Source organism: Chrysochloris asiatica, unplaced genomic scaffold (genome assembly GCF_000296735.1).
Source record: "Chrysochloris asiatica unplaced genomic scaffold, ChrAsi1.0 scaffold00173, whole genome shotgun sequence".
NCBI lineage: Eukaryota > Metazoa > Chordata > Mammalia > Afrosoricida > Chrysochloridae > Chrysochloris > Chrysochloris asiatica.
This window is the reverse complement of record NW_006408691.1, coordinates 2,272,339-2,291,736: the sequence shown is the minus strand read 5'-3', so window position 1 is coordinate 2,291,736 and position 19,398 is coordinate 2,272,339. Positions and strand designations below refer to the sequence as shown.

The 19,398-nt window shown below is 46.5% G+C and overlaps 1 protein-coding gene across 1 annotated transcript in view; it reads left to right on the top strand.

Annotated features, from left to right (window-relative positions):
* MORN1 (MORN repeat containing 1) overlaps positions 1-19,398 on the top strand; it is a 112,384-nt gene that overhangs the window by 56,092 nt on the left and 36,894 nt on the right. Inside the window, exons 10-11 of the mRNA XM_006871778.1 lie at positions 10,343-10,466; positions 12,294-12,478. Of these exons, the coding sequence (XP_006871840.1) occupies positions 10,343-10,466; positions 12,294-12,478 (309 nt within the window). The remainder of the gene's footprint in view (positions 1-10,342; positions 10,467-12,293; positions 12,479-19,398) is intronic.

Below are 19,398 nucleotides of genomic sequence, written 5' to 3'. Positions count from 1 at the left end.
CTGCTCCTGTCACTTAGTCCAGGACACCACTGATCTGCTCCTGTCACTTAGTCCAGGACACCACTGAACTGCTCCTGTCACTTTCTTGAGTTTGAGATACATGAAATCTTAAAGTGGCTTCTCTTTTTCTGTCTGGCTCCTGTCACGTCATATAATATTTTCAAGGTTCATCCATGTATCCAACTTCATTGCCTTTTATTGCTGAGTGCTATTCCATTCCATTGTGTAAGGAGCTCTGGTAGCGTAGTGGTTACGAATCGGGCTGCTAGCCTCAAGGTCGGAAGTTCAAAACTACCAGTGGTTCTGGGCGAGAAAGATGAGGCGGTCTGCTCCCGTAAAGATTTACAGCCTTGGAAAACCCTGTGTAGGGTCACTATGAGTCGGAACCGACTCCACAGTACTTAACAACAACAATTATCCTTTTGGAGTCCTGGTATGGTGCTGTGGGCTAATGCACTGGACTACAAAGTCATTTGAACCACAAGGTCAGTGGTTCAAGCTCACCAGCCACTCTTTGGAAACCCTATACAGGGTCCCTATGGCACATAACAATATGGCACATAGCAATAACAATAACAATTATCCTTTTAATGTAGTGGTATCACCTCTCTCATTCCTAAAATGAATTATTTGTGTCTTTTCTCTTTTTCCCTTGACTCGCTGTTGTTATTAAGTGCCATCGAGTCGGTTCCAGCCCATAGGGTTCCCAAGGAACAACTAGTGAGTTTGAACCACTGACCTTGTGGTTAGCAGCCCCGGGCTTATTCTACGGCACCGCACCAGAATTCCTAGTCTGGCTAAAAGGAGCCCTGTGGTGCTTTGGGTTAAGCTTTGAGCTACTAATGGAGAGGTTGGTGATTCAAACCCACCAGCTGTCCTTTGAGAGACAGATGAGGCTGTGTGTTCCCATAAAGACTTACAGACTCAGAAACCCTTTTTAGGGTCACTGTGAGTCAGAATCGGCCTGATGGCAGTAGGTTTAGTCTGGCTAAAGGTTATATACATCCTGGATAAACAACCAGTTTTTGGTTTCACTGACTTCTCCATTCTTTTCTGTTTTCTAATTTTAATTTCTATTTTGTTATTTATTATTTCCTTTTTTTCTGCTTATTTGGGGGCTTAATTTATACTACTGTTTCTACTTCCTTAAGGTGAAAGCTAAGGTTATTGATTTCAGGTTTTTATTTTCTGTTGTTAAATGTCATTAAGGCAATTCTGACTATTAGCGAGTGACCCCATATAGGATTTCCGAGGAGTGGCTGGTGGGTTTGAACTGCCGACCTTGAAGTTCAAATCAACTTTGTGGTCCAGTGCTTATCCTGCAGTTCCAGATGTTTAATGCTCTAACTTCCCCAAATATTGCTTCAGCTGCATCCACAAATGGCAATATGTTGTGCTTTCATTTCAGTTCACAATACTTTCTAATTTCTCTTTGGATTTCTTTTTGACCCCAGGCATACTTAGAATTGTATTGTTTTGTGTCCAAATACTTGAAGGAATTTCCAGAGATCTTTCTGTTACTGTATCCTTCCTCAAATCTGTGTGGTTACAATGATACTTTGTGTGATTTGAATCCTTTTAAATGTATCAAGACTTTTTTTATGGCCCAGAGCACGATCTATCTTGGTAAATGTTTTTTTGTGCAATTGAGACCCACATGAGTTTTGTTGGGTAGTTGTTGTTGTTAAGGGCCATCGAGTTGGTTCCAACCCATAGTGACCCTGTATGGGGTTCCCAAGGAGCTGCTTGTGAATTTAACTGCTAGCCTTGTGAGTCAAATCAATTTTATCTATCCTACAGTGCTACACCAGGGTTGCTTGTTGGGTAGAGTGTTCTATAAATGGTCAGTCCGGTCAGTTTTTGTTGGTAGTGTTCATGTTGAATCATCTCTGCTGATTTTCTGTCTGTTCACTGTATTATCGAGAGCCGGGCTTTTAATAGCAGAGTATAATTGTGGGCTGGTCCGTTTCTGCTTTCAAGCCTATCGTTTTTCGCTTCATGTATTTTAAAGCTGTTATTAGGAGCATGAACATTTAGGGTGGTTATAGCCATTTTTATTCATTGACCCTTTATCCTTGTGAAATTACCTTCTCTGTCTCTGGTAGCAGTTTTCGCTCTTATATCTACTTTCTGTGATAGTAGTACAGTAACCCTAGCTTTCTTTTGACTAGTGTTAATATGATGTATCTTTTCCCATAATTTTTCTTTTAAACTATCTGTGTCTTTATATTTAAAGCATGGTTTAGTTTTTCGTCTGTTTGTTTTGTAAGGAGTACATTGTTGTTGTTAAGTGCCGTCGAGTCGGTTCCGACCCATAGCGACCCTGCATAGGGTCTCCAAGGAATGAATACTGGTGAGCTGGAACCGCCAACCGTGCAGTTCAAATGGCTTTGCAGTCTGGCGCATTAGCTCACAAAGGGAGTACATAGTTAGGTCTTACATTTGTATCCAATCTCATGTCTCTACTTTTTAATGAAACAGTTTACACTACTTACAGTTTAGATATGAGTAGATTGAAGCCTGACATTTTGGTACTGATTTTCTATTGGCCCATCGGTTCTTTATCTCTTTATGTTCAATTTCTGTCTTTCTCTTTTATTAATTGTATTGTTAACGATTTCATTTCATCTCTTCTGATGGCTTATTAGCTAGAACACTTTCTTTTGTTATGCTATTATTTGCTTTAGAGTTTACATCTTTAACTTAGCACAAAGTCCGAGTCCTGGGGTGGCGCTGTAGGTTAAGCACTTGACCTCAAGGTCAGTTTGATCCTCATGATCAGCAGTTCAAACTCACCATCCGCTCCTCAGTAACTCTATACAGGGTTGCTATGAGTCAGAACTGACTCAATGGCACTTAACAACAACAACAGTACCACTTTACCGCAGTTTGTCCTACTGTCAGTTTGTCCTACTGTGGTGGCTGTGTGTTGCTGTCATGTTGGAAGCTAAGCCACTGGTGTTTCAAATACCAGCAGGGTCATCCATGGTAGACCAGCTTCAGTGAAGCATCAAAACTAAGAACAACTGGGAAGAAGGAATAAACAAATCTACTTCTGAAGAATTTATTCCTGAGAGTCTTATGAACAGCAGTAGAACACTGGCTGATATAATGCCGGAAGATGAGCACCTCAGATTGGAAGGCACTTAGGAAATCATTGGGGAAGAGGTACCTCCTCAGAGTAGAGCAAGCTTAGTGACGTGGATAGAGCAAACCTATCAGGACTTTAATTTGTTGTTGGGGGTGTGACACAAAATGAGATGACACAGCTGCAAACATCCATTAATAATCAGAATGTGGAATAGACAAAGTATGCAAGTAGAACCATTGGAAATCATAAAAAAACAAAATGGAATACAAAAAGATCAGTGTCAAAAGCATTAAGCGCTAGACTGCGAACCACAAGGTCGGCAGTTCAAACCCAGCAGAGATCATCAGAAAGATGTTTACTTCTGTTTCATTGGCAAACATTGGACTATATGGATCATAAAATACTACGGATATTATTGTGAAAAATGGGAATTCCAGAACGCTTAATTGTCCACATGAGGAACCTGGATGTAGATAAAGAGGCAGTCATTCAAACAAAACAAAGGGATCCTGAATGGTTTAAAATCAGGAAAGGTGTGGTCCATAATTGTCTCCTTCCACCAATACTTGCTCTGGTAGTGTAGTGGTTACGAATCAGGCTGCGAACCTCAAGGTCAGTAGTTCGAAACTACCAGCTGTTCCGCAGGAGAAAGATATGAGGCTTTCTGCTCCCGTAAAGATTTACAGCCTAGGAAACCCTGTACAGGTTCGCTATGAGTTGGCACTGACTCCACGGCACATAACAACAACAACCAATACTTATTCAATCTGCATGCTGAGCAAAGAATTCAAGCATCTGGACTTATGTGAAAACATGACATCAGGATTGGCGGGAGACTCATTCACAACCTGTGATATACAGAAGACACAACCTTGCTTGCTGAAAGTGAAGAGGTCTTGAGGCACTAATTGATGAAGACAACTACTAAAGCCTTCAGTGTGGATTACAATTCAGTGTAAAGAAAACAAAGATCCTCACAAAAGGACCAATAAACAACTTTTGATAAGTGGAAGAAAAATTGAAGTTGTCAAGGATTTCATTTTGCTTGGATCCACAATCATGGAAGTGGCAGTCAATAAGTAAACGATTTTTTATTTCGCACTGGGTGTTGCATTGGGTAAATCTATTGCAAAAGAACTCTTGAAAGTGATCAAGATTAAAGATGTCATTTTGAGAACTAAGGTGCACCTGACCCAAGACAAGATATTTTCAATCACTTCAATGATGCAAGTCATTAATTACTTATATGCAAGTTCAGGCTGACGCTGAAGAAAATTAGTACAAGTCCATGAAAGTCAAAATATGACCTTGCACATATTCCACCTGAATTTAGAAATCATTTCAAGAACACATTTCATTCATTAGACACTAATGATTGAAGATCAGAAGAGTTGTGGGATGACATCAAGAACATCATATAGAAAGAAAGCAAAAGGTCATTAAGAAGACCAAAAAGAAAGAAAAAGACTAAAATGGATGTCAGAAGAAACTCTGAAAATTGCTCTCCAGCATAGAGGTGCTAAAACAAATTAGGAAGTAAAAGAGTTGAACAGAAAATGTCAAAGGGCAGCTTGAGAAGACAAAGTTAAGTATTATAATGAAATATGCAAAGACCTGGAGTTAAAACACCAAATAGAAAGAGCATGCTCAGCACTTCTCAAGCTGAAAAAACTGACACAAAAAATTCAAGTCTTGATTTGCAACACTGAAGAATTTTATGGACAAAATATTGAATGATTTAGAAAGCATCAAAAGAAGATGGAAATGGGGTGAGGGGAAGGAGGGGAAGGTGGAGCACAGGATAGGGAATAGACACAGGATAGTTTGGGTGCTAGGGAGGAGGGCAATACACAAGAAGGGGGAGGAGGGGAAAGATGGAAGAAATACACAGAGTCACTGTACTAAAAGGCAATGGACAATGTTCAGCCATTTCAAGAGCTAGCATATAATCAAGAGAACTGGTACTGAGGAAGGAGTCCAAGGTGCACTGAAGGCATTGGCAAAGAACAAGCCCTGGGAATTGGTGGAATACAAATGGAAATATTTCAACAAACTGATACATCACTGAAGGCACCCATATCTATGCCAAGAAATTTAGAAGATGTCTACCTGGCCAATTGACTGGAAGAGATCCATATTTGTGCTCTTTCCAAAGAAAGGTGACCCAACAGAATATAAATTGAGTTAGTAAAATTTTGCTAAAGATAATTCAAAACCAGCTGCAACAGTACATTAATAGGGAACTGACAGAAGTTCAAGCCAGATTCAGATGAGAATGTGCAATGAGGGCTGTCAATGCTGATGTCAAATGGATCTTGGCTGAATGCAGAGAATACCAGAAAGATGTTTACCTGTGTTTTACCAACTATGAAAAGGCTTTCAATTGTGTGAATCATGACAAGCTATGGACAATATTACAGAGAATGAGTATTTTTTGACTGTGTGGATCATCACAAGCCATGGACAACATTACAGAGAATGAGTATTCCAGAACACTTAATTGTGCTCATGAGGAACGACCAAAGGCAGTTGTTCTAACAGAACAATGATTTGTCCCAGGGTTGTATTCTTTTACCATATTTACTCAATCTGTATGCTAAGCAAATAATCTGAGAAGTTGGATTATATGAAGAAGAACATGGCATCAAGATTGGAGGAAGACTCATTAACAACCTGTGATATGCAAATGATACAACCTTGCTCTTTGAAAGTGAAGAGGACTCAAAATACTTAACTGATGAAGATTAAAAACCATAGCCTTCGGTATGGGTTGCACCTCAATGTGAAAAAAATAAAAATCTTCAACACTGGGCCAAAAATAACATCAAGATAAATGGAGAAAAGACTGAAGTTATCAAAGACTTCATTTTGTTGAATCTACTATCAACACTCATGGAAGCAGTAGCCAAGAAATCAAACAACGTATTGCATTAGGCAAATCTGCTGCACAAAAACCTCTTTGAAGCGTTCAAGAGCCAAGATGTCAATTTGATGACTAAGGTGTGCCTGACCTAAGTCATGGTACTATTATAGCCTCATATGCATGTGAAAGTTGGACAATGAATAAAGAAGACCACAGAAGAATTGATGCATTTGAGTTATAGTGTTGCAGAAGAATGAAAGTGCTATGGACTGCCAGCAGAACAAACAAATCTATGTTGGAAGAAGTACAGCCAGAGTGTTCCTTAGAAGCCAGGATGGCAAGAGTTCGTCTCTCATATTTTCGACATATTATCAGGAAGACTGGAGAAGGACATCATGCTTGGTTAAGTGGAAGGTCCAGAGATACAGAGGAAGACTCCCAACTAGATGGATTGGCACAGTGGCAGTAAGAGTAGGCTCAAGCTTAGTAATGCTTATGAGAATGGCACTGGGCAGTGTTTCGTTCTCTTGCACACAGGGTCAGTATGGGTCGGAACTGACTCAACAGCTCCTAACAATAACAGCAGCTACACATGTATGTAAAAGCTGGACAATTCATAAGGAAGACCAGAGAAGAATTAATGTCTTTGAATTATGGTGTTGGCAAATAATATGAAAAGTTCCATGGACTGCCTGAAAAACAAACAAATCTCTTGGAAGAAGTACAGCCAGAATGTTCCTTAGACGTGAGAATGGTAAGACTTTGTCTCACATACTTTGGACATGTTATCAGGAGGAACTTGTCTCTGAAAGAAGACATCATGCTTGGTGAAACAGAGGGCCAGTGAAAAAGAAGACTCCTAAAGAGATGGTTTAACACTGGCTACAATAAGGAGCTCTGGTAGCGTAGTGGTTATGAGTTGGGCTGTGAACCTGAAGGTCAGCAGTTTGAAACTACCAACTGCTCTGCGGGAGAAAGATGAGGCTTTCTACTCCCGTAAAGATTTACACCCTCGGAAACCCTATACAGGGTCGCTATGGGTTGGAACCTACTTGACGGCACTTAACAACAATGTGAGGATTTTGCAAGACAGGCAGTGTTTTAAATTGGAGTGACTCAGCAACACCTAACAATCGCCTACACATATAAGAACCTTACAATCATATACTGCTTTTTCTCCACTCCCAAGTTTAGGCTGTTGCTTTAATTTATTTTACATATGTTATGTGCTTCATAAAGGAGCTCTGGTAGCATAGTGGTTACAAGTCGGGCGACTAACCTCAAGGTCAGCAGTTGGAAACTACCAGCTGTTCCGTGGGAGAATGATGAGGCTTTCTGTTCCAGGAAAGATTGACAGCATTGGAAACCCTACACAGTGTGGTTATGGTCGGAACCGACTCCACGGCACACCACCACCATCATGTGCTTCATAATACTTCATGATTTTGTTTCAACAGTCATTCACTGTTTAAAGCATATTTAAGAAAAAGAAAAAGAAAACATCTATTTATCCATGCAGTTACCATTTTTAGTTTTCTTCATTTCTTTCTGTAGATCTAGATTTCGGGCTTTCTTTTGCTTCTGTCTTAAGGACTTAATGTTGAGCATTTCTTATAGTTCAGGTTTGCTGGTGATGAATTCTTTCAGCTTTGGAATGCCTGAAAACATCTGGAATTCACTTTCATTTTTTTATAGCTATGTTGCCAGGTAGAGAGTTGTAGTTTTTTCTTCAGAACTTTTAAAGATGTTCCATTCTTACATGCATTGTTCTGATCTGAAATATTCTGCCATCCTTATCTTTGTTCCTCTCTACCAAGCATGTTCTTTTTTCTGACTGCTTTTAAGATTTCCTCTTTATCAAAGATGTTGAGAAATTTGATTATGGCAGACTCAGTGTAATTTACTTCATGTTTCTCGAGCTTGGTTCATCGAGCTTCTTGGATCAGTAGGTTTATAGGTTTTTCTCAAGTTTGGAAGTTTTTCAGCCATTCTTTCTCAAATGATTTTTCTGTCACAGCCTCTCCCACCTCTCCTTTGGGGACCCCAAGTATTCATATACACAGCTGCTTGAAGTCCCTTTTTCTCCCCCCCTCCCCAACCCCGTTGCATTTTGGATCATTTCTATAGCTAGATCTTCAAGTTCACAAACCTTTCCTGCTACAATGTCTCATCTGCTGAGAGACATCTCATCACACATTGTAGGTTTCATCTCTAGAAGTTCTGCTTTGCTCTGTTTGCTATCTCGTGTGTCCCTACTTAACTTTTGACTGCATGGACTACAGTTACATTAACTTTCTTAATGCCCTTTTCTGCTTATTCTAACATCTGCATTAATTCTGGATCCGTTTCAATCTGGTTAATTCCTCTCCTCATTATGGGCCACACTTTTCTGCATTCTTTGCATGCCAGGTCATCTTTAATTGGGTGCCAGACATTGTAAATTCCACCTTGTTGGGTGCTGGGCATTTTTGTATTCTTATAAATATTCTTGAGCTTTGTTCTGGGATATAGTTCAGTTACTTGGAGACAGTTTGATCCTTTCAGGTTGCTTTTATGACTTGTTAGGCAGGTCTGGAGGAGTGCCTAGGTTAGGACTAATTATTCCTTCTTGCTAAGGTAAAGACACTTACTTGTTAGTGCTTTAGCCAGGGCCCATGAATTCTGAGTTCTTCCGGTCTGGCTGGTGGGGTCAGGCATTCTTGCTAGCCTTGTGTGCGCCCAGACCCTGCTCCCTCCAATCCTACCTGGTGGTTCTGTTCCCAGTCTGGTATGGTCCCCTCATTCCCTGCGCTGATTTGTGCCCACCTGAATACCAGAGTCCTCTCTCTGTGCGACTTTCTTCTCTGCCCTTCTGTCCTTTGAACTCTAGAACTCCTAACGTGTGCCTCAGTCTCCCCAGATCTTCAGCTGTCTCCTCATTGAGGGTGTCTGTTGGCTCTGCCTCAGTTCCCCTCTCTGCACTGAATCCTTGGCAGTCTCCCAGAGCATCGACTAGGTGCTCACTAAACTCACATGCTTGGTTTCCTTCAGTCATCTTTCAGGGATTGCTGACCTTAGCTGCCTTGTGTCCACTATCTTGGAAACAGTTCTTTCATTGCATTGTATCTGTTTTTCTGGTTGTTTCACGTGAGAGGGTAAGGAGGTCTCAGTTACTCCATCTTGACAGAAACAGAGATTGGTTTTTCATACAGCCATCTACCTTTTGGTTCACAGCAGAATGCTTAATCACTGTGCTACCATACCATATGTGGAACCTTTTCCTTTCAAGTCAACAGTGTTCCCAGTATCTGCCCAGTATCTCCTTTTCCATACCTGAATGACGTAGGAGGCAGAACAGTGATGCTCTTTGGTGGCAGTGGTCCACAATGCCTGTTGACCATTCCTTCCGATTGGACCTTGAGCCTCACAGCGTCCATGTGGCCCTGCCTTGACACTGGGGGTGAACCTAGGGCCTTACCACCCACCATCAGAAGCAGCCCCTTGGGTCCAAGACCCAGGCCAAAGCTGGTGCTCTCCACTGCCAGCCTCAGGTGGGAACTCGGTTGGACTTTGTATCCTAAGTTCACAGAACCCTGCCACACCCCAATTCCATCTGAGTCTGGTAATGCCCCAAAGCTCAGCATCAGCTCCATGGGTCTTCCTTGCCTTTGGACTGGGAGCTGCCTCCCTCTCCTTCCCCTCCTGGGCACGCCTGTCCTGCCTCTCATTCCCAGTGCCCAAGCACCCCATGTACTGCCCAGGACACCTTTCTAGCTGTGACCAGACACCTCTGTGGGCCAGGAGCCTAGCATCTCCACCTCCACGTGCTCCCAGAAGGGCCTAGCAAAATGTGTGTTTGATGTCCCCTGGGACAGTGGATATTGGTGCCCATGCCTGGGGTTGCTGTCAGGTTCCAGGCCCAGGAGTAACAAGGCTAGATGCCTGTACCCAGTAAGCTGACTCTAGAGGTGTTGGTCCATTCAGCAACATTACTGGGCACCATTGATGGTGTATGGGACCTCAGGGTCAAAGCAGGAGATAGGAAGAAAGACTAACAGTGACCACCGGACTGGGTCCCTCCTTAGCCAGCGTGCAGCTTCGGGCAGCGTGGTTTGACACCATGAGGCTGGCCATGGAAGAGGCCCTCTAGAGAGATGGGCCAGGGCAGGAGGTGGCACCGGAGGCCTGAGGCCCAGAAATGGGGGATCAGAGACCAGGGACTGTGCCCACAAGGTCCTCACCAGCAAGTGGAGTTAGGAGCTCTTCTTTTTTGGGGCCCTGACCTGTGCTGAGACAGCCAGGGGCCAGCTCAGGCTGCTCGGGTAAAAGGCCAGAGCCTGGTTCTTCATCTGCTGCACCCCCTCAGCCCTACCTAAGCGAATTGTGTACCATTCTTCTCTCCTGGGAAGGTGAGAGGGGCCGGATCCTGAGGATCTCTGCAGGTGTCCGATATGTGCAGCTCCCGATCTACTCCGACATCAGCTTCTTCAAGGTGGACGCAGGTGACAAAGAGACTCCTATCCTGACACCATTGTGAGTGATGCCAGCAGCCCCAGGACAGTGGACGTAGTGGGAGGCCTGTGGGGGCCCTGTTAGCTGAGGGAAGGAATGCTGTGGAATGTTTCTCTACCCAGGGCTTCCCTCACCCACGTGGCAGTTCAACTCTCCTTGGCAGTCAAGTGTGAGGGGGTAGCGTGGGTCCACTCCCCACAGCTCGATATCCGGCCCCCACCCTTGGGAAAGCATGTGTTCCTGTGGAGCTTGACTTGCCCAAGCCCCTGAATGATTCCCACAGGGCCAGCTGCCCCCTCCAGCCTCCTACCCTCCGCCTCCCCTGCCAAGACTGCCTCCTCTCCTAACCTCCCTCCTCCCACTTTCCCCTCTCTCCCTGTTTTCCCAGCATCCCTTTCTTCCTACCAACAACTTCCTTACGCCCTCCTCCCTCCCTGCTACTTTCCTTGTTTCTCTTCGGCCTCCTTTCCTTCTTTCTTTCTTTTCCTTCCCAGAGAACCGTTTTCTTTATCATTCTTCAAAACCTGATCATAGAATTTAGGAATGAGGTGGGCTTTCCAGCCCCGAATGCCTCTCATTACATCAATATTATTCGTTTTCACCATCCAGTTGTTCTGTAGGATAAAGCACTGAACTGAAAGGTTGGTTTGAAACTCAAGGGCAGTGGTTCAAACTCATCAGCTGTTCCTTGGAAACCCTATGTGTTGGAACTGACTAGATAGCACTTAAAAACAACAACAACAATCTAGTTTTACCACGAAGCATGTCCTGGTCAAAGTCATCTAGGCTGTCCAAGGCCATCGGGCAGAGCTGGATTTGGTCGCCCCAGTCTTACACTTGGCCACTTGGGCCCCTTTAGTAATACATGATGGCTATCAGCATGTGTATCAGCATTCAGATTTCTAAGGATTAGATGTGAGAGGCATTAGGACACCTCCAAATTGTTTTACAAGTTAAAATACCTCCTCAGTTAATTTTGAGCTCATTTGACTAAGGCCAGTATGTCAGAGTAGAAAACTGCTCCACAGGGTTTTCAATGGCTGTGACCTTTCAGAAGGAGATTGCCAGACCTTTCTTCTGAGGTGCCTCTGGTGCACTCAAGCCTCCAACCTTTCAGTTAACAGCCAAGCACAAACTGTTTATACCACCCAGGGACTCCTGAGCCCCGTTTCAATCCTTTTCTTCCTTCTTCCAAAGCGCTGGGCTGTCTTTGGCTATGACAAATGGGGATATTAGATGCTTCTCAAACAAAAGGGAGGAAATGGTTCTTGGGTTTCAGAATCTGGCACCTCTGTGAGCTGTCTCACCTCAGACCTCCAATTGGGAGCTCTATGCTCTGAGGCAGAGGCATGGCCTGAGCCGCAGATCCCCCGAGAGAAGTCATGTTCAGCCCCTCTGCACTGCGACCTCTATTTCTAACCCTCACAGCCGGAGTCAGAAACCACTGGAACCACAGGACAGCCAGTATGACGCCATGGTCTGTGCTCTCTGTGAGGGCGCTCACAGCCCTCTCCACCACAGTTCAGGCCTGCCCGCCACCGCCAACCCGCTGGGCATGCGCAGAGGCGGTGCAATGGGTTGCAGGAATAAGGAAGGCAGCAGCTCTGCTTTCCAGCCCAGCGAGCTGCACTCCCCACCAGGAGTCCCACCTCTTCCTAGGTCTCAGTGTGATGGGCGTGACCGGAGACTGACCGGACAATGCATAACCACGTAGCCCCAACAGGCTTAAAGTGGCCTTTCACCCTGACACCCTAACCAGCCCTAGGCCACTATCCTCCTGCCCCATCCCCGCCCCCGCCGTTAGGGGTCACAGGATGGATTGAGTCAAGCATATCGTTTCCCTCACAGTGGATTCGAGTGTATCTCCTACCCTCTGTGGAGCCCCAAGTCCATGTCTGAAGGACTGGAATCCAGGGCCATGGCAGAAAGTGCCAGAACCGACTCACCACACCCTACAGCTGAGGTGGAGCCAGCAACAATGCCAGCCTGGGGCACCCTGCAGGGCCAGGGAGAGGACCCCTGCATCCTGCCCGGTGAGTGAATATGGTGATAAAGTATAGGCTCGGCTTGGGTGGAGGGGGGCCTTGAGAGCCAGGCTCCCCACTTGGGCTCAGTGTCTGGCAGAGGTAGGCCATGCCTCATGGAGACCAGGTGGGTCATGGCAGGCCAAGTGAAAGGGCAGGTGGGACTATGTTAATAAGAACTATGGTGACACCATGGTTAAAGCACCTCCACTGCTAGCTGAATGATCAGTGGTCTGACCCTACCAGTGGCTCCTTGGGAGAAAACTGTGGCAGTCTCCTTCAGTAAAGATTGTTGTTGTTAAGTGCCATGGAGTCAGTTCCAACTCAGTGATCATGGGTTTCTGAGGAGCAGCTGGTGGGTTTGAAGTGCCAACCTTGTGGTTCACAGTCCAGTACAGATCCTACAGTGCCACCATGGTGGTGGTGGTTATGTGCCGTGGAGTCAGTTCCGACCCATAGCAACCCTGTACAGGGTTTCTGAGGCTGTAAATCTTTACAGGAGCAGAAAGCCTCATCTTTCTTCCGCAGAACAGCTGGTAGTTTCAAACTGCTGACCTTGAGGTTGGCAGCCCGATTCGTAACCACTACACTACCAGGGCTCCTTACAGTGCCACTCTAGGAGTCCATAAAGATTGCAGCCTTGGAAACCCTATGGGGAAGTTCTGCGCTGTATTGTAGGGTCGTTTCAAGTCAGAATGGACTCAACGAGTTTGGGGTTTTTGTATGTTTGTTTGGAGTTCTGTGTTAGTATCCAGAGATGGTGGCCAAGCAGTGTCCTGGCATTTGAGGTCAGTTGGTATCTAATCTACTGTGAACCTGACCTTGGGACAGCCTCTGACCAGGGCACCTTGGGCCATTTGTGGTCCTGTCAGGCTGAGACCGGGCTTCAACAGCAGCAAACCTATTAGGGCAATGGCCATTGCCACCCATGAGGCCTGTGGTCGGCCTGGCCCGGAATCGCAGCCCCACTGTCTTCTGGGCCCTGCATGCCCTGACTGGTCACTCGAGTGTACCCTGGTTTCTAGATGACTCCATCTTGGCACCACGTCCACCTGCTATGGAACATCCTCCATCTAGGGGTCTGGTCAGTGGTTCCTCAGGGAAACCAGGTGCTGGCCCATCTCTTGCAGAAGGCACCACGTTGCCTTACCCACTCTATTCAAGAATTAGCACGTGAGCCAGACGCTGAGGCTCCTGAGTTGAATCAGAGTTTAATCACTGCCATTATTGTGCTCCGGGATGTGAAATGCTCCCATTGTAAATACGTGGTTGGCATCTTAATGCGGGAAACAACCTTGATGAGCAGTTAATAGTGAGGAGGCACTGGAGGCATCGGCCCCCTGCATTGCTCTGGGAGGGGCTTCAGGGAAGGAGGGAGGTCACAGACAGGTCCTGATCCTTCCCTAAGTGACATGAGAGTGTGGATGTTCGTGAACAGAGCTTGGAGAGGACCTAGAAGTGATGGCCATGTGCTGCCCCTGCCCCACAGTTGGGATCTGGGCCCTGGTGCTATGGAGTGAGCAGTCAGGAGCCAGCAGGGCTTCCGGGTCACAGAGCAGGATGGACTTTGCTGAGACACTGTCCATGCGATATCCAGAGAAGATTGAGTGAATGCCCACGTGCCCCAGGGAGTCTTACAGATGACAGGCTGGACAGGTTGTCCTTTGTCATTGTGAGCATGCTTCAGAGACAGCACTTTTCCCTGGGAGGCCCATTGCACCTGCCTGCAGAATACCACGTTCCTGCTGTTGCTCCAGGCAGCCCCTAGAGCCCCCACAGATGGCCTCACAGGCAACTCAATGAGCTGGAAGTGGCCCCCTCTTTCCTCTTCCAGGCCCACACTCTCCCTGTGTCCACACTGTCTCCTGTCCTGTCTGTGGGAACAGATGAGGGGTGGGGGTAGAAGGCAGGCCAAGCTCCCCAACCATACTGTCCTTGAACTTAGGTTCTCCTTCCTACAACTGAATCTGGGGGGTGGCAGGACAGGACTCAGAGCCCCCAGCCACCTGCATACCCTCCTCCCCCCACCCCCGACCTCTTCCCATCCACCTTGCCCGGAAGTGGTCATGCCAACAGCTGGGCACATGTTCTTCGAGGCTCCTCCAAACAACAACAGAGTCCGTACTGTGGATTCTGCTCCATAGAAGGACCGAGTACCCTTTGTGCAAAGAAGGGATGAACAGTTGGGCTTGTGGTCTCTCCTGGTGGGGGCTGCAGGAACAGGGCTGGCTGGGTGTTCTCTCTCACTAGGAAGAAGTAGTCATCGAAGGGCAAGGATCTCAAGGAAGCTCCATTGACCAAGGCCCAGGCCACTCTACTGCCACTTTAGATGCAGATTAGAGAGGTGATTTTCTGCTGCATCAGCAGAGGACCAGTCATATTTCTGGGTGAAAACCTCTCAGATGCTAGACTGTGCCCTTGGGAGGTGTCCAGGGTCATATAGCCAGGTTACAATTGAAGCCAGGCCCATATGTCAGGTGCTATGAAGGAGCTCTGGTAGCGTAGTGGTTACGAATCGGGCTGCGAACCTTAAGGTCAGCAGTTCGAAACTACCAGCTGCTCTGCGGGAGAAAGATGAGGCCTTCCATGTGGGGCTGATTCCCCTGGGGGGCCGATTCCCCCAGGGCTCCCCACAGTGTGTTTGGGGCATCCGCTGGGCTGGGACCTGGTACAGCCCCACGACACATGGCTCAGATGCACAAACCTTTTCTGAGATGTACCTAGCTCTGCTGCACAGCACAGAGAAAGTCACCTTCGGGTGAGCAGACAAGTGGCGGGCTTTGAGGGATGTGTTTTTGTCCAAACTGCCCAGTTGGAACCCTGATGCCCAGCAACTCAGGCCTCTCAGTGGCCTTTCTGGAAGTCCTCCACCCTTGTACAGCATGGGGTGTACGCGCCACACCAAGAACTCCAACCTCTTACCAGCTGAGTGTGGGGACAAGCCAAGAGAGGTACGATTGATTACCATTTTCCTTGTGGAAAGACCCCAACCTGGGGAACATTCCTCAGTAATGTCTACCCCTCCCCCAGCCGTATCTGGGGCTCATGGTGGCCCTAGGCGAGGCGTGGTAGCCCTTCTACCAAGCAAGATCAGTCCCCCAGCCCCTCAGGAAGAGGAGTTGTCATAGCAACCAGCTCATCAGTGGCCCCCAGACACCAGGCTGGGTACCCCAGACTCATTCAAGTTATAACAAGGCAGTTATAACTGCGTGCTTGGAGGCGGAGCTCTGACATGCGCATGGGAACCACAGACTTGATGAGACCAAGCATCTAAGGAGACCCAGCATCTCCCAGGACTGAAGTGAGCAGATTCTCCTCTTGTCTTCCAGTCTGTCTTTTCTTCTTTCACTATATCTTGGTGTCTTACAGCCGTAGTAATGCAAACACCACAAGATTAAAAACAGAAATTTCTTTTCTCATGGTTCTGGAGGCTTCAAGTCTACCTTGGGGTCCCGGCCATGTGGGTTCCTTCCTTGTCAATACTTCCCAGCTGCTCCTTGATTCCTTACGGGTCCTCATATGGCATCTGTCTTCCCCAGTGTGTTTTCACTTCTGTGTCTATTCTGCTGTTCTTAAACCTCAGTGATTAGGTTTAGGACCCACCTTACATGAATGATGACCTCATTAACATAACCCAGAACCCCTTATTTCCAAATAGGGGTATGTCTGTGAACACAGGGGTTAGCATTCCAGCGCGTATGTTGTTGTTGTTAAGAGCTGTCCAGTCGACGCTGACCCTGTATAGGGTTTCAGAGGAGCAGCTGATGGGTTTGAATCACTGATCTTGTGGTTTGCAGTCCAGTGCTGAGCCTACAGGGACATAATATTTTCAATCCACAACATACTATGATCCCATTTAAAGCCAATTATCTGGTTTGTTGCTTTCAAATTGTGATCCAGTTAAATTGTTACTTCCTTCTGTCCTTGTAAAATTCAGACTGAACTTTCCTGCCATTTCCCATCTCCTGCTGAAACTCTCTCTCCCACACCCCGGTCTTTATGTAGCCTGAGTCACCAAGGACCCCTTCCCCCCAGACATAGTGGGCACCATCTAGATCTCTCTCTAACACACACACACCTCATCCAGCCCTGGATCTGCCTGGGATCATGAAGCCAATAGCTGTCTGTCTGTCCTCGTCAGTCAGGGAAGGTGGTAACTGGCATTCTGCAAATTGTCAAGGCCATCACCAAGAATGCCAATTCTATGTGGTTAGACTTACATTTAGCCACAAGTAAGAGAGTACCATGGGGTAATGACGGTGTAGCCTGCAGGCAGCTTCATTCTCATGTTTGGGAAGCCCCAAGGTGTCCACTCAGAACTAGGAGAGGCCCCTCGTGTCAGGGACCTGCCTCCTGGGATCTCCCAGCTGCCACCTCCTCCATGGGCCACTCTGATGTAGTGACTGGAGGCAAGAAGAAGGCTCCATCTGCTCACACGACTCCACCCGGAGCCTGAGATTGTGGGCTTGGGTCTGGGCAAGCTCTTCCTGGCAAAGCCTGGAGACCCTGGGACTGAGTAAATCCAGGGCAGTACCAGAGGGGACCCTGGAATGAGAACTCGGAGAGTCAAAGAGGGCACTTCCTCCACTTTTCACCTCCTCCTCCTCCTTCTTCAGTAAAATGACCTATCGTATGAACAACTGAGGATGGGTATCTTCACATTTAAATTTTCTTTATCCATTTTGCTGAAAGAAAGAATAAAATGTGGTGCTATAAAGGCAGATCTCACAAGGGAAAATAAAACAGGAATGCTCTTCTAACAGGAGTGACCTTTTGTATTCTCAAGATGAAAGAAAACCCTCTCCCTCCAAGCTTGTCCCTTAGTGTCCTCCTGGTGGCTCCCTTTCTGGCCAGACCTTCACTGAGGACGTTGGCCCCTAGAGGTCTGCAGAAGGCACCTGGTACCTTCGCTGTCTCTGCATGTAGCCGGAGGCAGGTTGCATGCAACAGGATCAGTCAGCACCAAAGGCTGGGGCCGCTGAACCAGATGTTAGAAGTTGACTTTAACAAGAGGATACGCTGAAGTTCTAGTCCTGACATGACCCTGTTTGGAAATGGGGCCTTTGAAGATGTCATCAATTAATATGAGGTCATTTGAGTGTCGTTCTATAAAAGAAGGAAGGTACACAGAAGGTAGACCCGCGTGGGAAGGTGGGGCAGAGATTGGAGGGATGCATCTACAAGTCAGGGAACAGCTACAGGGCTCCCAGAGGTCAAAAGAGGCAAGGAAGAACCTCCCCTAAAGTCTTCGAAGAGAGCAGGGCCCTGCCCAGAATCCAGACTTATGAGCGAACAAATGTCTGTTGTTTAAATCTGAGATACCGGGCTACAGGCTCTCGCTGCATTCATCTGGAACTCTCCAGAAACTGGTTCCCTCATGGTGGCCAGCCAACAGAAAGGATTTTCCAAGATGATTCAGTATAAGTCCTGAAACAGGTTTGGACTAGAGACTCGCCTTGGTGACGTTCTTGCCGGAGCTATGTTCAATGGCTCTCTGGGCAGGTGGACACTCACAATATGAGCTTCAGAAACCCCAGTCTGGGTTTCCATCCCACAGAGCCACAGGAGCCGTGGCAAGACTGGAGCCAAGACCGTGTTCGGTGAGGCTCTCATTGAGTGTGAGTTTTTGAACTCACCTCATTTCTACTCCCATTGTCCCTGTTTTGTTATGTGTTGGTTCCAATTCATAGCTACCCTGGTGGGTTTGAACTGCGAACTTTGTGGTTAGCAGTCCAGGACTCGTGGTACCTCTTTGTTGTTAAGTGCCACTGGGTCATTCTGACTCAAGGCAATCCCGAATAGGGGTTGTCTTGCCCACTGATTAAGGCTTGGTCCTGAGCTTACATACCAAAAATCAAACCCAAACCACCTGCCATTGAGTTGATTCTGACTAAAGCGCCTCCTGAATGTGGCTGGGCCCTAGGCAGGCTGCATACGTACAGTGAGGCTTGGTTGCTATGAACAAGCACAAGGTCTTTCTCAGTAAAAGCCCTCAGGCACTTGGGCCACAGCCAGAGCAGATTGCAAAGTCGTTTGAACTACAAGCTCGGCAGTTCAAGCTAACCAGCCGCTCCTTGGAAACCCTATCCAGGGTCGCTATGGGTCGGAACCAGCTCCATGGCGCTTAACAACAAAACAACCAAGAAGTTTCTATTTTGCCCTCACTGGCTTTAGTGGTTGGTACATAAATTTGAATAATAGTGGTATTAACTGGTCTTCCCTGTAGGCGCATGGATATTATCCTATCACAGACAGTATTGTACCTCATGACTGATCTGGATATGTTCTTTTCGACAATGAATGCAACACCATTCCTCTTCAATTTGTCATTCCCGGCACAGTAAACCATGTGGTCGTCAGATTCAAAATAGCCAATACCTGTCCATTTCAGCTCACTAATGCCTAAGATATCGATGTTTATGCGTTCCATTTCATTTTTGACAATTTCCAATTTTCGCAGATTCATACTTCATACAGTACATGTTCCGATTATTAATGGATGTTTACAGCTGTTTCTCTTCATTTTGAGTAGTGCCCCATCAGAAAATGAAGGTCCCGCGGGCTTTTCTCCCGCAGCTTTATTCCATTTGCGTCATCACTGTCAGCTCTACTTTGAGGAGGCAGCTTTTCCCCAGTCGCATTTTGAGTGACTTCCAACATGAGGGGCTTACTTTCCAGCACTATATCTAACAGGGTTTCTCTGCTATTCATAAGGTTTTCAGTGACTAACTATTCAGAAGTAGTTCATCACTCCTTCTTCATAGTCTGTCTTCATCTGGAAGCTCATCTGAAACCTGTCCACCATGGGTGACCCTGCTGGTATTTAAAATACTGGTGGCATAGCTTTCAGAATCAGATGTATTGATCATTACTGGCAACTGGAATGCAAAGGTTGGGAGCAAAGAGGAAAGATCAGTAGTTGGAAAATA